Source organism: Rhamphochromis sp. 'chilingali' (assembly GCF_963969265.1).
Source record: "Rhamphochromis sp. 'chilingali' genome assembly, chromosome: 18".
NCBI classification, from domain to species: Eukaryota; Metazoa; Chordata; class Actinopteri; order Cichliformes; family Cichlidae; genus Rhamphochromis; species Rhamphochromis sp. 'chilingali'.
Genome location: NC_137945.1, coordinates 24034798 through 24053044, shown reverse-complemented (window position 1 = coordinate 24053044; position 18247 = coordinate 24034798). Strand labels below are relative to the sequence as shown.

Sequence of the window (18247 nt, the reverse complement as noted above, 5' to 3'; positions counted from 1 at the left end):
GTTCATTTATCCCAATTGCTGGATCAACTCCAGTGTGTCAAAACAGGGGCAAATACTCCAGGCGGTGTCCCATCATTGTGTTGTTTTAGCAAAAACTTCAATAAAAAAAATGCAAAAACCTGTTACCAGTTTTTTCTTTTGGGCAAGATTCACAGTTGTAATTGTAAAAAAAATATTTTTTTTTTAAAGAAAGAAAGAAAGAAAGAAAGAAAGAAAGAAAGAAAGAAAGAAAGAAAGAAAGAAAGAAAGAAAGACAGAAAGAAAGAAAGAAAGATCGATCTGATCTAATGCACTTTCTCCTGACTTGGAGGCCCAAACTGCAACATAAGTAGGGATGGGTATTGATAAGATTTGCACGATTCCGATTCCATTTTCGATTCTGTTTAACGATTCGATTCTTTATCGATTCTCTTATCGATTCTTTATAAGAAAGGAGAACACTAAGTTCGATTAGCTTGGAACTTCGTTTTATATCTTCTCTTTGAACAAGATAGAAATTTAGGAGTAACATGGCCTTACAAACCCAACAGTGAGATCTTAAGAGATCCACAGCCTACGGCTCTTCAATGGGGTGTCACAGGGTCCCCAGGAAAAAAATTTGTAAATGTAAAATAATAAAATAAATATTCTTCTGTAGCAATAACAAAATATAACATAAATTATTCAGTAGCAATTATACAAGAATATCCAGTAATGTCCCTGCCTACAATTAAACACATTCACTTACCTAAAATCGGGGGCATCTGCTGTGGCAAATGGGTGCAAGCCTTTGACCACAAACTTAGACACTGCTGGGTGACATTCGTCTATCCTGGCCTGAAAGGAGACGCTACCGGTAGACTGCAGCGACAACTGCCAGCATCTGAGCCAGCCAGACTCTGTCTCTCTCATCATGGTCACCTAAACGCACAGTAATGGCAGGTTTTGTAATAAGGCAGATCGCGCTAACATAATATGCACTGTTAGTTGACCGCATTAACGGGAGAGGACGTGCAAACGTTACCGCTGCTGCTGGGTTGAGATTCATGAGTCCGGAGCGGAATTAAAAACACGACATTCATTTAAGGTTATCACGTGTTTTCTGAGCAAATGCGTTTGCATATTCGTAGTGTTTCCTCCCTTAAATGAAATCTCTACTTTGCAAGTATTGCAAGTTGCCCTGTTGTCATCCGTTCTAGTAAAGTGTAACCAAACTTTTGAGCGTTTGAGCCGCTTACGCGCCGTGTTTCCTGCTAGGTAAATGATGCTCCGCACCGTGGTGACGTCATTCGGGGCGACTGGAATCGATAAGGGAATCGTTTGCAAAAATGGCAAACAATTCCAAGGAATTGAAACAGTGGGAACCGGTTCTCAACAAGAACCGGTTTTCGATACCCATCCCTAAACATAAGTTTCAGTCAGTTTGACACAGAAGTTGATCTCTGCCAAACCTGAGATCAAGATAATATCACAAATGCAAGAAGTCAAGGAGTCAAAAATGGACTCTTAGTGAGTAATGTAAATGTAACAGAGGTGCTGGAAGCACTGCACTGCTTTACAAGAAGATGACCTTGAGAGTGAAAGCAATCACATTTAAAGCAGGTATGGATTTGCTTTTTATGGGTGCATACACTGAAGTTTTTCATTGAACTTCAAAAACTTGCTTAGACAGTAACACCACACATAAATGGTTACTGTTGAAACATTTCTGTAACCAGACTTTGCCATATACAGAAGAAAGTATCACTAAAATATCAGAGTGAAGCCGAGGAGAATTCTTCAGGATGTTAGCATTCCAGCTGTCCTCCTTCTGTCCCTGGACAGTGAAAATCTCTCTCTAAACGTCATCTATTTACTGTATTCACCAATGAAAGAAACAGGTTTGTCCTGCTCCATCAAACTGGTGTCATGGTTCATTCCACAACAGCACAAAGGCTGGCTGTGACAGAAAATGACACGACTTTGAGGTATTGAAAGCCCGGTGCATTTCCTGACTTTGGATAGTGAGTGCTTTTAATGCACATGTTCAGACATGAGTTACACAAAGTATCTGTCAGAACTGTGTCATGTCTAAAGGTCTTGTTTCTCTTGAAGCTTTCCAAGACTGTGCATGTGTATGGATGCAGAGCATCCATACACATGCATTACTATCCACATGCATTACTATCCACATGAGTCCTTCAACTTAAAGTATTTAGGGATCTGAAATTATTTTGCACTGTTTTTCACATAGTTTGTACGATCTTGCATGGAGAGACAGAACATTTTGTTCTTGTTAAATAAGATCAGGTATCAGTCATCACATTTATTTAGATTTATTTCACAAACATTTGGTAATTGCTGCTCATTCTCTCTCTTTCCATCTCTGTCCAGTTTTCCTATGTCGACGCAGATGGGAACGCAATAAACATGGTACAAATGACCTTCCTCAGACTACTGACAGCCTCAGCCAGGCAAAACTTCACCTACAGCTGCCACCAGTCTGTGGCGTGGTACGACGCCTCTAGCGACAGCTACAACAAGGCACTGCGTTTCTTGGGTGCCAATGATGAGGAGATGTCCTACGACAACAACCCTTACATCAAGGCCATCTCAGATGGATGCGAGGTAAGCTTGACCGCCTAAATAAGAATGTTTATTGCGGTGTATTAAATTAAAGATAAAGAGCAGTCCTGTTCTGAATGGCTATAATCTCTGTTTGTTATCTAATTCACATTTGTTGAATAGAGCTATTTTAAGTATTTCATTTACTTAAAAGAGACAATGCAGTTTGACATGGTTCCAATGCTGGCCTTTGTTGGGCTTTTACATCTACAGTTGAATGATCTAAATCACAATTTAAATCATTCAACTGATTCCAAACCTTCATACAATATGAAAAATGAGAAAATATCAGAGAATGGATAAAAAATTGAGCTGCTGGCACCTTTAATTACTTTAATTACAACTTTTATTACTCATGCAATTAAAGTTATCAGTTGGTAACATCTTCCTTCAAACAGAGTTTTTCCAGTAGCTTTTTTCTCTAAGATATAAATGAAATGGCTTTATGATGAGCTTACAGATTGAGCACACAGCTGAAGGTCCCGGTTTATTTTCCTGATCATTTCTCATCTGACTGCTTGTTTTTAATGTGTTCCTCTCTCTCTTGTTGCAGACGAGGAAGGGCTACGGAAAGACTGTGATGGAGATTAATACTCCCAAAATTGATCAGGTTCCAATTATCGATGTCATGTTGACTGACTTTGGGGATCCGAACCAGAAGTTTGGGTTTGAAGTTGGGCCTGTCTGCTTCCTTGGCTAAATACAAATGAAAAAGTCAAATAAAAAAATAAAAAATAAAAAAAAGGACTTGATGGGGCCAACAAAGAAAGTCAAGTTGAGACATTCTGGGTACTACCAAACCCCATTTTTAGCCCCCCACCCTTTTCCATGCCACATGCAAGTTTTGAATAAGAGATGGTGTAGCAAACATGTCTTTCCATGTATGTATGTGTAACCCAGGAAAATACTTGTTGCCCTTGTGGGGCTCGAACCACATGACTTAACCACGTCACGGAGCAAAGGTGAAGGACAATCGAATCGTGTGGCAGAGGGTGAATCGGACATAACCGAGGGGGGTGACACGCGTCTCCTCTCTGGACTCTCCAGGTGCTGTATGAAAACAACAATGGTGCTTGTTCAAAACACACACAACGTCTAAAAGAGGTGCTACAAAAGAAGGTGTATTTTGCTAATTATAAAATACTGTAATTATTATTTTGTACAAAACTTTTATTTCTAAATCCACTTTCAAAACTTGCATGTGTATCAGATTTCACTTTTGGCTCTTTCATTTCAACGCTGGTTTAAAGACATACCGTGTAAGTTAAAGGCATCATTAAGTCAAGTCAATTTATAATTCTGTCTTTTTGTTCCAACACTTACTGTGTACATGTCATGAAGAAAATAAAAGTGAGCATTCAAACAGTTCTCTATTGCTAAATTAGACTGTATGCCCTTTGTATATATTGACAGTCCAAAGCTTGAGGTTACTTGCTGTTTTGCCCTTGTGACCGTAGGTGAAACAACTGGAAGTATTACACCTGCACGTATATGACAACATCTCCCACTAATGTTGTGATCCCGTGCTAGTAGGAAGCAATCATGGCATTCATCTTCTTTTATTTAATTCTATTTTTCTTTTGTTTTGTTTCTTTGTTTTTTCCATTTTCTGACAGGCTTTCATTTTGGTTGGATACCTCAAACTTTCTTGATAACCTTTAAGATGCAAGGTTGCCATGCCCTGTATATACCTTGGTTAAGCAATTAAGTTTATATATATTTGGGTGGGGATTTTTTAAAAGAGAGAAATACATTAACTGTTAGAGATCCACTGTTCAGATCCCTCTGTGAATGCATTGAGAATCCCTTTCGGTGACCCATTTTTGTAACTAAGATGTTTTAATGTGCTTTTTATAGTTCATTTAAATATTAAAAACCGGATTCTAAACAACAGTGAACTGAATGTCTCAACAGTTTGTGTAAGATGATTTTGGAGAAGATCTACCTACTGTACATGTGAAATGCTTTAAATCAAGGATATGTTCATTCAACTAAGACTCTGGGCTGGTGCAATTCCATCTCTTGAAACCAATAAAGTACCATCTTACACTAATTTACGTTCATTTGGAGTACATGAATGGAAACATAAAATGTTTTTTATTTGCCATGGAATGGATGAAAGAGACTTACCTGCCTTCATTTTTAAATGTTTCAGTATCTGCTGCTTATTTACCCCTGATCAGCCTGTGAAATACATGCTGTATTTCACTATGATGCCTATTTGAGAAGCATGCGCACACAATAACACTTAATTCCAGGGAATACACTTTATTTCATTCAGTTGGTGGAAAAAAAACTGGGCGTATACAGAAAATGATGTAAAGACTGCAGCAAGTGGGGTTAGAGTATTATTCTTTGCATATAGATGTTACATGCTGGGCGCAATTTACTTGAGGGGTTTTCCCCCACTCATCTATGTATCCTTGCCTCTCCTGAAATATTTTTAGCCCTGGTGGGGGAGGGACCTTCACCAAAGTCATTAATAGTACTTTAAAAATAGATATACCAAGATATGGTGTGACCTTTCAGTGTGGTGCCAAGCACAGCTACCTAAACGAAAAGGATTTAGAGCAGCAGATATTCCTATTTTACAGCACTCTTACAAAATAAAGTGGAATTTATAACTGCTGAGAATGAGGTTACAATCTCATTCTACAGTATCATTAAAGCATTTTTATCCTTTTTTTTCTATCTGATAAGTAAGAATACAATCGTAAAAAGAAAGTTTTCATAGCACTCTGCAAACCTGTGAGAAACTGCATACGCCGCATGATTCAGTTGCTCGTAGAGCTACCATCAGCAGCAGGGACTATCAGTAATAGCACTTTGGTCAGGTTTATGTCTGGTCTCAGACTGGGCCACTGCAACACTTCGATTTTTTTTCTTTTTTAGCCATTCTGTTGTGGTTGCTGCTGTGCTTGGGATCATTTTCCTGTTGCATGAGCCAATTTGGACCAAGCTTCAGCTGTTGGACAGATGGCTTCACATCTGATTCTAGAATGTTTTGGTGCACTGACTAGGTCACAGTTGGCATGGCAACTGCAAGGTTCCCAGACCCTGTGTCTACAAAATAAGCCCTAATCATCACACCTCCACCACTGTGCTTGACAGATGGCATAAGGTATTTGAGCTGATGTGTTGTGTTTGGTTTCTTGACTGTGGCACTGCACATTTGGGCCAAATACCTCCACTTTGGTCTCATCTGTCATTGTTCCAGAGGTCTTGTTGTTTGTACAACTTGCAACTCTTCCAAACAAGCCAAACTACAGTACTTCAGCCTTCTTTCTAATGGCACTGACATGAACTTTAACATTTCACATGCTAACTGAGTCTCAGATGTAGAGCTTGGATTTTTTTGCAATTTCTCTGCAAAGTGCACACTTTGACCTTGTAGTGAATTTGCTGGGTGGTCCATTCCTGGTGAGATTCTGGTGAACACTCCAGACCACCAAACTGCTAAGCTTAATCAAGTGCATATGATTAACAGCACATGGCTACTACTAGCAATACTTTGTCATCAAATCGCTAATTCATTTTTTTTAAACAGAGGAAAATTGTGAGTACAGTGGTTAAGTTCAAGTTAGAATTGGAGAGCTAAGGCCTGTTTTAACTCCTACAATCCATAATGTGTATAGACAACCCGTTCTCACTCCCAAAGCGTAACATTTTACGCTAGGTGACAAATCGTCACCATATTACGTTTTCGGCTACCCACCACGTTCCTAAATGACGACCTCGGAAAAAAGAGGAAATATGAGAACCGTCTGGACTGAATCTACACATGTTCGCTCTTTTTCTTCAAATCGCTTAGAAACACGCTATTTAACTTCATTAAAGTCCTGGTTAAGGTCAGGAATAAGGTTATGGTCAGGGCTAGGGATAAGGTTAGGTTTAGGGCTGGAATACAGGGCTGGAACGTCTATTACCGCGGAAGCGTCATTGCACTGGATCCCAGCCATAACCCGCCGCGTACCATAAGAACGCCGAAGGTCTCCTTTCGCGTTCCTCAGGAACGCCGCGGGACGTGACAAAACGTCGACATGTTACGCCTCGGGAGTGAGAACGCTCTGGTATAGACCATAAAGATGAAATGCCACCATCAAGTGTTGTAAATATGAGCCAGAAGGCTAGCTAGCTAGCTTTGCTTAACAGAATAACTGAAAATATGCAATCATAATGAACTATCCTGGCTGTGTCCACGAGCAATAAAATTCCCAAAAACAAATTACATCAAACCTGACCATTTAATTTGCTCAATGTTTGTGTCAGAGTAATAGAAACACTTTGCTGGTTAATGTAATGACCAGTTAACGCAATGAACAGCTAGCTTGGTCTGCCTCTGCGCAAAGGTAGCAAAATCAAATCAGGAGCATATTAAAAGTGCAATAATTAATAATTAAATATTAAAATTGCTATCGAAATATAATCATGGAAACAGTATTTGCAAAATACCACATAATCACTAACTCTGGTGCATAAAACATTTTCAGAGTGTAATCAAAAAGAGAAAATCCAGTTTCTGAGTACATCTTTGGTGCACTGAGAGAAGGAAAAGTTTGGCTAGTTTTATCATTGTTTAATAGAGACATGAGTTTAAATTAGCCTTTGAGGTCATTAGAATATAGCTGATCTCCACAGGTTTGTTCTAGAGTTGAAAGTTCTTGGTACTTGGCCTTGCTTTTTTATCAGTAACTTGAAAAAGCTGAATGAAAGCGTGTATGGCAAGTATACAGTGTTGTGTGTCTTTGCTGATTCCTCTTGGACTCCACAGTAACTAGACGTGATTGTATTAACGAAAACAGAGACAGGCCTCATCTATCTAATGAGAAATCAAATAAATGCATTTCAAATGTAAAACTATTGCTCTACAGTCTTAAGTCATCCTGAAAGTGCCCATTGTCTTTCTAATAAATGTAATTCCATTACAGTTGTGTAGGTTGTTCCAGCCAAATCACTGCAGTTCTGCAGCTCCTCTTCTCTCCTTGAAATTATGAGGGGCAAAACAGGCCTAATTAGTATTCAGTCCTCCTGTGCCTTCTTGAAACAAATGTTAGCAATGGCCTGTGTCACTTCAAAGGACTGACCACCGCTAAACCTTTTATTTTCTCCTTGAAAGGTGTAGAAGAAATCCTCATAATAACAACTGACATGTCTGTGCTAGGCAGCAAAAGAAATGGACTTTGCATTTTCTTTTATCTTTTTTTTCCCCTTTAGATAGTGGGAATTTGTAGGGAAGCAACCAAAGAGAATACTCATGTGGAACTGCACACAAGCAAAACAATCAAGAAATGCTCCCCGTGGGTTCAGAAGCAAATTCAGCTCCACAACTCACGCTACCTTCTTTATAGTCCTTTAGCAAATACCACGTTTGTCTCAAGAGATTGCTCACACCCTTAATAGCTCTTTTTAAATATTCAATTCACAGAGTTTATTCAAATGAAGCAATCAAACTTCCTCGAGTTGTTGTGAAAGATAGTTGTAATAATAATCTCCTACATTACCATATAAATGTCAGTTTTGCTGCATTTGCTGTCGTACACTGTGAGGTGAACAAGATCTCAAAGAGTCCCGCTGACAGAACATCATTCTTTATTAACAGGAGATCAATGGGCAAAACAAGCTGCAATTGCACTGCATGAATGATTGATGATTAGTGAGTAGCGCGGCTCAAAAGCATCACAACAATAGCTTGTTAACAACAAAGCAAAGATACACTAAGCTGCGCAACTTGAAAGAAGCCAAATGTCAAGTGGGGGAAACCCTCAAATTTCAGCGAAAACACAATATTCTGGTTGTCCCTAACACAAGATCATGTTTCCAGCAGCTTTTTAATAACATAAATCTTTATTTCATGTCCCTAACTGGATATGATAAAGATCGCTTTGGAATAAGATATCCAAAACCTAAAACCACAGCACTTTTATAAGCTGTTGATGGGTCTAGTTTGTTTCTAAACTCGTTCATAGACCTAATCAAGTCCGGTTTTACTGACTCCAGCAAATGTTTGTGTTGGTTCAGTGTATACAGAAGGTAAATAATTACAAGGACACCACTCACAGGGAACATTAAGTCTTCAGTTGCTTCAGCAGAGAGGTAGGAAAAGCATTTGGCTGTCCAAATTACTGCTCTATTCCTCTGGATCAGTGGATATGAAAAGATTACACGGCACCCCAAGGATCACACAGGGACTTCACAGTCACAGCAAGAACTAAGTGTGGCTAAGATACTCTAGTGAGTCAAGAAAGCGGTAATTCTTAATCAAAATCACCTTGAACTGTAGCATACAGCTCCTTTTTAATGAAAACAAGACAGGATTGATTTAGCAAGCTCATATACAGCAAGCTAATATGCCTGACACCGTGGCATGAAAATGAGGAACATGTTATTTATTTGGAGATTGGGGTGTAGACGTTCCAACAGTTTCTCATACAATTATAATACAAGGGAACCTCATACCACTAAAAACAGAAAACATATAGTATTGAAAGCAAAAGATATTTAGAATAAATGGAAATAAGATTAAATGTTTTCAACGGAACAAACCCTTTCTGGGGATTACAAAACTTCTCAGGATTTACTAAAGTTGTTAAAGGTGTGTGATGGAAAGGCGTGGGCTTCCCCTTTCAAACAGCTACATTTAGGGGTTAAATTTAATCATACAGGCTTTACAGTCACACAATCATACAACTTTGCTTTGGTCAATTTCCTGCTTATATCATTGTAGACTTAAAAACAGCATGTCAACCAATTTCTACTTGATGTGGCTTCATTTGCAGGTGGTGGGAGGAAGTAGTAAAAAAAGAGAGAGAGAGATTAAAAGCTATAGCTGGCTGCCTGTAACTAGGTGTCACAACAGCAGGTAGCTCCACATATTTGATTTGTCAGAGTTTTGCTTACTAAGTGAATGTGTACACCACAAAACAGTCGAGCTATCAGAGAGAGAGAGAGTCGTTTAATAGAAAAGTAAGATATATTCAATTATCAGAACTTATCAGTTGCTAAGAAAGATTATTCCAAATTTATAATAAGAATTATGCAATGCCCTCGGTCACAAAACGTCTTGAAACTCTTTTTTTGTTTTTGTGTGTTTCTGTGTTTGCTGCCTCTCCTTTTTAAGAGCTCAAGCAGGGCTCTAACAACTCTTTCACAAGCATTGTAAGGTCATGTCGTGCCTACAGTACACGTCTAGACAACATTTTAAAAAAGGGGAAATTCATGGGCTATTAAGCTGAAGATTTGAACTATTTTTTCTTTTTCTTTGTTTTAAATGGCTTTAGGATCCTGGATGGATGTTGGTGGATGATTTTGGTTAAGAAAAAAAATCCTACAGATGCTGGTCAGGCCTACAGCAGCTTTGACTGATAAGCTCGTGTTATCTTGTGCAATGTACTTTGTCCGCATTCTGCACATGCATTTGCGGGCATGCTGTGTTACAGATGTCCTTTTTGCTGGCAGGTTAGGTTTTGCCATGTACAGTGGGGCAAAAAAGTATTTAGTCAGCCACCGATTGTGCAAGTTCCCCCACCTAAAATGATGACAGAGGTCAGTAATTTGCACCAGAGGTACACTTCAACTGTGAGAGACAGAATGTGAAAAAAAAATCCATGAATCCACATGGTAGGATTTGTAAAGAATTTATTCGTAAATCAGGGTGGAAAATAAGTATTTGGTCAATAACAAAAATACAACTCAATACTTTGTAACATAACCTTTGTTGGCAATAACAGAGGTCAAACGTTTACCATAGGTCTTTACCAGGTTTGCACACACAGTAGCTGGTATTTTGGCCCATTCCTCCATGCAGATCTTCTCGAGAGCAGTGATGTTTTGGGGCTGTCGCCGAGCAACACGGACTTTCAACTCCCGCCACAGATTTTCTATGGGGTTGAGGTCTGGAGACTGGCTAGGCCACTCCAGGACTTTCAAATGCTTCTTACGGAGCCACTCCTTTGTTGCCCGGGCGGTGTGTTTTGGATCATTGTTATGTTGGAAGACCCGGCCTCGTTTCATCTTCAAAGTTCTCACTGATGGAAGGAGGTTTTGGCTCAAAATCTCACGATACATGGCCCCATTCATTCTGTCCTTAACACGGATCAGTCGTCCTGTCCCCTTGGCAGAAAAACAGCCCCATAGCATGATGTTTCCACCCCCATGCTTCACAGTAGGTATGGTGTTCTTGGGATGCAACTCAGTATTCTTCTTCCTCCAAACACGACGAGTTGAGTTTATACCAAAAAGTTCTACTTTGGTTTCATCTGACCACATGACATTCTCCCAATCCTCTGCTGTATCATCCATGTGCTCTCTGGCAAACTTCAGACGGGCCTGGACATGCACTGGCTTCAGCAGCGGAACACGTCTGGCACTGCGGGATTTGATTCCCTGCCGTTGTAGTGTGTTACTGATGGTGACCTTTGTTACTTTGGTCCCAGCTCTCTGCAGGTCATTCACCAGGTCCCCCCGTGTGGTTCTGGGATCTTTGCTCACCGTTCTCATGATCATTTTGACCCCACGGGATGAGATCTTGCGTGGAGCCCCAGATCGTGGGAGATTATCAGTGGTCTTGTATGTCTTCTATTTTCTGATGATTGCTCCCACAGTTGATTTTTTCACACCAAGCTGCTTGCCTATTGTAGATTCACTCTTCCCAGTCTGGTGCAGGTCTACAATACCTTTCCTGGTGTCCTTCGAAAGCTCTTTGGTCTTGGCCATGGTGGAGTTTGGAGTCTGACTGTTTGAGGCTGTGGACAGGTGTCTTTTATACAGATGATGAGTTCAAACAGGTGCCATTCATACAGGTAACGAGTGGGGGACAGAAAAGCTTCTTACGGAAGACGTTACAGGTCTGTGAGAGCCAGAGATTTTCCTTGTTTGAGGTGACCAAATACTTATTTTCCACCCTAATTTAGGTATAAATTCTTTACAAATCCTACCATGTGGATTCATGGATTTTTTTTTCACATTCTGTCTCTCACAGTTGAAGTGTACCTCTGGTGCAAATTACTGACTTCTGTCATCATTTTAGGTGGGGGAACTTGCACAATCGGTGGCTGACTAAATACTTTTTTGCCCCACTGTATTTGATCAATTCCTCCACTAACGTCAGTTATTCCACACCGAGCAGTTCCTCTGCTTGTTCTGTAAAATAAAAACATGTATAAAACCTGTACTTATTTTTAGTCATCACTCACACCATTTTGTGGTCTGCTTGATTGCAAAACAATACGGAAATGATAAAGGTGAGTCTGTTCTCATACATTCAAACGCCGTCAGTAGATCACACAAATACATTTCTAAGTCTGGTAATGTCTGCCGGTGTGATTACCTCTCCAGATCTTGCTTTGTCAGTATAATTACAGAGCTCTTTGTTGCGCAGGCTTGGCTGCTTTTGGCTGTAAAGTAGTTTAGCAAATCACTTTCTTCTGCAGGGAACTTGTGCGTCAATGCCAGTGTGCCTTGTGTTGGAGTGAGATCATTCATCTACTGCATCCTGCTGATTCAAACTGCATTTTTGAATGACGTTATTACCATTTTGGTACTTTGATGTTACCTTTGCAGGAGGTAATTTTGTCATTTTGTCAATACACACAGCCTGAAAGGCTAAATCACGAGGGCTGATGGCTTACTGAGTCACATCATGTTTTCCATTACTTAATTATCATTATTTTATTTTCAATGTTATGTTTCACAAAAAAAAGTGCAATTTACTTAAAATGACTTAAATCGAATGCAATTTGAAAATAGGGAGTTGTCAGTGCCACAATAGTAGGCTCTGATTGGCTGAAAGCAACATGGTTCAAATGAGGTAAACTAGCTAAGCGGAGACTCTCGAGCTTTAATGCAAACTGAATTTTCTAGCGGCAATCGGGACCGGTGTTATTCACTTCAAATCTGACCAGACAGTTTGTGGTTTCAGTGTTCAAAGACAGACTTCAACTGTTATTATGGAATTAAAATTGGCTAATCCTCAAACTATAAATGATTACAGCAGAAATTTCCCCCAAATGTTAAACTTTAAAAAGAAATAACAGCAAAGCTCAGCTCTGAACGGCTATTTCTCTCCCTTCCAAATTTCCTCTCACTCTCTTTTCTGTTCAGGACATCTCTACATGACAGCTGGGTTATCGCCAGATGTGCACTTCTTCATTTTTACCAGAGGTGTGGACTCGAGTCACATGACTTGGACTCGAGTCAGACTCGAGTCATTAATTTTATGACTTTAGACTTGACTTGAAAAAATGTTCTAAGACTTGTGACTTGACTTGGACTTTTACACCAATGACTTGGGACTTGAATTGGACTTGAACCGGTTTACTTGAAAAGACTTGATATTTTACCCCAAATATAAAATTTAACATGCATATTATATAGAGATTGAAAATGTGACGTCATTCACGGGTAGAACCGCAAAGGATTCTGGGAACTCGTGGCAAGCGGTACTAGCGCACGCAGGCTTTCAATTGAAATCAGTTACACAGCGATAAAAAGAAACACAAAAATGTCAAGAAGCTGTTGTATTATTAACTGCAATAGCCGGTCGCATGACAGCCACGGGAAGCCGACGGGTAAAGAGATCGGTTGTTATCGGATTACGTCGTTGAAGAGAAATTGTTCGAGCCATGTTTCCGAAGTAACAAAAAGGCGACGGGTGGCCTGGATTGCAGCCATTCAAAGATCAAATATAACGTCCCAGAACACTCCAGCTCACAGGTTAGTCTGCTCCAAGCATTTACACGAAGGTCAGTCTGCTGTTGTAGTTAATACGTCATTTTCATAACATAATTGGTGATATAGGTTACAAGCAAGTCTGGCGCTGAACAGAAATTGTCGCGCTATGCTCCTTTATTTATTGTGCATAAATAGTGAATTGTCCTGACACAATATTGCGTTTCGCTTCTGTTATTATGGTACATTGACAAAAACATATACTTTTATTCACAGGATAAAACAGGTTTTTTGTATCACTAATTGCCCAGTACGATTACAGCATACAATATTGTTGTCACTGCTACATTTCTGTGATGCTACCAGAAATTATTTCCACTACTAATTAATTACCGTTGAGCTCAAAGGTTATATTAATAAACGGTTAACGAATGTGTATTTATGACGACGATTTGTGAGACTGGTAAACTTATGATACGTACGATGGTCTTTCGTTCTACACGGTGCATTTCAAGGTCCTGTACCCATCCGTCGGTAAACTGTACCTGGGCTTGTTGCAGTGACCTGAAGTTACTAAACTTCATGAGTGTGTGCACTCACTCCAAGAACCGTATAATTATAAATATGCATATAAATATGCTACGATGAGATAGCTGACTTCATCTAACTAGCAAATGTTGTCCAGGCTACGTTGGTGATGCAGTTTTTTTTAATGTGTATGATATTTTTGTCATGCGATTTTAAAGCCGGTCCTACAAGCGCATCCAAGAATAACATGCAGCTTATCTCAGAACTGTCGGTGAAAATTATTCTAGGAGCTAGGTTTAATTGAGCTGCATTTTAAAGAGGTGCAATTTCACAATTTGTGTATATTTTCTAAGTTCACTATTTTGTCATGTGTTGAGAAAAACACAGATTTTAAAATTACATGGTCTAATATTTACATTTAGCATAACTGCAACATTATTTTTTCGTTTTGTTTTTTTTTAAAGACTCGAAAGGACTTGAAATTCAAAGTTTCAGACTTGTGACTTGACTCGGACTTTTACACCAGTGACTTGAGACTCGACTCTGACTTGCCTGACATTACTTGAGACTTGACTTGAGACTTGAGGATAAAGACTTGAGACTTACTTGAGACTTGCAAAACAATGACTTGGTCCCACCTCTGATTTTTACTACTCCTATATGACTCTGCAACTAAAAGCAGTGCATCACACATGCTGGCTGAGTGCTCAGTCAGCACAGAACGTGAGTGGCAATCATCTGAATGCACCAGCCTGGATTTCTGCTCAATGCAATAGTCAAAAATAAGGAAACACAAGACACTGGCTGGGAAACTCAAGGAAATGATCTCCTGACAGTCACTATCACATTCAAACATGGACAACTTTATGTGTGTTTGTGTGTGCTCTAAGCAATTTTTGTGTTTGAATTAATTAGCATCCTCATTCCCACATGTTACTGTATTGTCTAAAGAAGATGAAAGGGCTGAAGGAAGCCGGTGAGCTGAAATTACATCGATAACAACTAGCAGTTACATGGGACTTTTTAAACATTTTTTTAAAAATGTCTTACAAGCTTGTCTGTAATCAGCTGAAAGACTTTGAAAATATGCTTTACACGTTATTTAAAAAACTAATTTCAGTACAAAAGCAAACAAAAAAGAAGATGAAGAAATGTGAAATAAAATGACAAAAACACTAGATTGTCATCTAAATATTTGTGTCACATTCTAGAGATATCAGCAGCAAGGCAGTGGATAAAAATGTGTCATCAACAAAGATATTTGGGTCTTTCAAAGGATATAAGAGGAAACATGTTTTGGATGAAACAGTGTACTACTTGGTGCATCAAATGCCTGATATGTATTTTAAAATCTGATTTTAAACACCATCAGACTTTGGCAAAACATAAATGAACCTGTAATTCCAGGGAACGTCCAAAGAAGACTGTGATGGCCAAACCCATGGCCACACTCTAGAGTTGGTAACTCTTGTGTATTTTTATTTCTTCACTTGAACACAATAACACATTTTAGTTTCCAGTAAGTTTATTTATTGGTTTAGGTACATTTGTTCTATTTGCAAGCATGCACATTTAGTTTACTTATGTCTTCATACCAGTTTATTACTTTGTTTGATTTTTGACTAACCTTTGTTTCTTTACTTGCTTCTTACCTGCCATGATCCCTGGGGGTTGCCAGACAAAAGGTGGTTTGAAGCCTTTAATACAAAGAGGGATAATTGGACCACACCACCACTTCCTGCTGAAGGGGAGAACGTGTATTTTAGAATAGAATTCAACTTTATTGTCATTGCACATGCACAGGTACAGGGCAACGAAATGCAGTTTGCATCCATCCAGAAGTGCTTTAGTGATATAGATATATTACAATATATATTAGCAATAATATAGATATGTGAGTATATTACAGAAATGGGTCTATTATGGTATGTTATAATGTACACGGTATGAAGTATGTTGTGAATATTCTATAACTATAAGTATGTACAGGCTGTAGTGAGTACAAGCTATGTACAGGATATGAACAGGATATAAATATGAAAAACTATACAGAATATGAAATAAATAACTTTACAGAAATCTGAGATATACAGCTATACAGAAATGGGAACTATGCAAGTTGTAAACAGTAGGATTAAAAATGATCAAATGTACAGAATGATTATTTAAACAGAGCTATACAGTAGTGCAGTTAAGATAAGTGAGATATAATTCCTACAGAGGCTATATAAAGTGCTAGTGGTTGTGAGTGGTGGTTCAGTCCATGTTATTATTGTGTGTTTGAGGGTTTGAAGACATAGCCACAAGACACAAGTGCATTTTAGCATGGCATTTTAAAACGGTGGTGTCATGGTCCGTGGTCCTGTGTCTGTGGAATGCGTGATGCTCGGGTAGCCACACACTGGGCCATCACCGGCACACCTGCTCTCCATCACGGTGACTACACGAGGATCTACTTAACCCGGCGCTGACGGATGCTCCACGCCAGTCCGTAGTCACCCCCACAGTGGTAACTAGACTTCCACGAAAGCGTGCATTCACTTCTGGTTGGAACTGTGTTTAATCCGCCTACTTGTGTCCAGGTTTCGACTCGGCGTCTGCCACCTGCCTGTCCTCCGGCTCAACTGGATCACTTGGTGCATCTTCTGGCCCATTCGCCATCCCCACGGACTTCCTGCTCACGGACTGCCACACTTCCCTCCCGAGCTCCCACGGTCCCGTTCTATCGTAAGCCCCCTACTCTAACTCCGTCCTGATGTGTTTTCCCCGCTTCCCGGCTCCCTAGTAATCATTTCCCCTTTCTATTGCAGCCTCCCACGGTCCCGATCCCGGCTTCCTCGTGTCATTGTTTCCCCGGGTTTTTAGTTTCTTGTTTTGCTCCCTAGTTTTCCCAGGTCGCCTTTCGTTATTACAATAAAGTGTCTTTTGTTAGCGCGGAGTCTGCGTCTGGATCCTTTTGTGCACGCGCGCCGCGGCGCATGACAGGTGGAAACATTTACATTTGGGGGAATTCCTGCATCAAGACATTGCCTCTCACAGTTGCACATTCTTGGTTCCAATTAAAAGAAAATCTCAGTCTCAGTACTCCCATATTTACTGTGCACTGCTGGGCATTTGGGAAATAATTCCATTATTAGGTAAAAAGGCATTTTGGGGGGGCTCGACTGTCTTGACAAGTATATCGGAGTAAGCAATTAGGGTCACTCACTAGTGTTGCATGCTCACTGATTTGATTTAATTATGATTTAATGACTGTCATTATGTCAACAGGCAGCACATTTTCTTTGGTTCTTTGTCTACAGGGAGTGCAGAATTATTAGGCAAATGAGTATTTTGTCCACATCATCCTCTTCATGCATGTTGTCTTACTCCAAGCTGTATAGGCTCGAAAGCCTACTACCAATTAAGCATATTAGGTGATGTGCATCTCTGTAATGAGAAGGGGTGTGGTCCAATGACATCAACACCCTATATCAGGTGTGCATAATGAATGAATGAATGAATGAATGAATGCTTTATTGGCCATATGCAGGTTGCCCCACAGAGGAATAGGACCCCCCCCCCCCCCCCCCCCCCCCCCCCGACTAACACACACAACAACAAGACAACACAAGGGAATACAGTCGGAGACCGGCAGCGTTGGGAGAATAACACTGAAAAAATTACACAACATTGGGAAAAGTACAAGAGGAAAAAAAGAGACCTCTTCACACGCTGGGCAACCTATGGGAGGACAGCATGAGAACAGGAAACAAAAAAACTCCTCTGCACAGAGAGCACATTAATGTCCACATCACAACATCAGAGCACATGACAAGCCACAGGGGATGGATAGGGGGGTGGGGGGTGATTCGAAGGAACACAGCAGTCGTCCTGCACCATGCTATCATTTCAGCGCGGCACGCAGACCCGCTGCCTTCCCCCGCAGGAACAAGCATCGAAGGCGTTTGGAAGGGAGGGGGATGAGTGCGTGCTTATCAGTGTAAGTGTATGTGTGTGCGTGTCCATAGTTCAGCTGAGACAGTGTCCTTCGCTGTATCAGGCTAAGTAAACAGTCCTCCAGCCGATCCAGGTGTCCTTCATGGGATGGGAAGAATAGTCATCACACAGTCGTTATCAGGGAGTTGTTTTGGTGGGCTCCAGCCTTGGGCCTAGCAGCTGGCGCCGTGGTGTCCAAATGTTGAATATTGTTGATTAATTATTGGTTAATTATTAGGCAATTATTAGGCAACGTCCTTTCCTTTGGCAAAATGGGTCAAAAGAAGGACTTGACAGGCTCAGAAAAGTCAAAAATAGTGAGATATCTTGCAGAGGGATGCAGCAGTCTCAAAATTGCAAAGCTTCTGAAGCGTGATCATCGAACAATCAAGCGTTTCATTCAAAATAGTCGACAGGGTCGCAAGAAGCGTGTGGAAAAACCAAGGCGCAAAATAACTGCCCATGAACTGAGAAAAGTCAAGCGTGCAGCTGC

General features: G+C 40.2%; 1 protein-coding gene across 3 annotated transcripts in view; it reads left to right on the top strand.

Moving 5' to 3' along the window:
- The window catches only part of col11a1a (collagen, type XI, alpha 1a), a 69177-nt gene extending 64541 nt beyond the window's left edge, over positions 1 to 4636 (top strand). For all 3 annotated transcript variants that reach the window (XM_080865205.1, XM_080865207.1, XM_080865206.1), the window contains 2 exons: positions 2353 to 2586; positions 3137 to 4636. In XM_080865205.1, coding sequence (XP_080721331.1) covers positions 2353 to 2586; positions 3137 to 3283 — 381 coding nt within the window. In that variant the 3' untranslated portion in view covers positions 3284 to 4636. The remainder of the gene's footprint in view (positions 1 to 2352; positions 2587 to 3136) is intronic.
- Positions 4637 to 18247: the final 13611 nt, after the last annotated feature.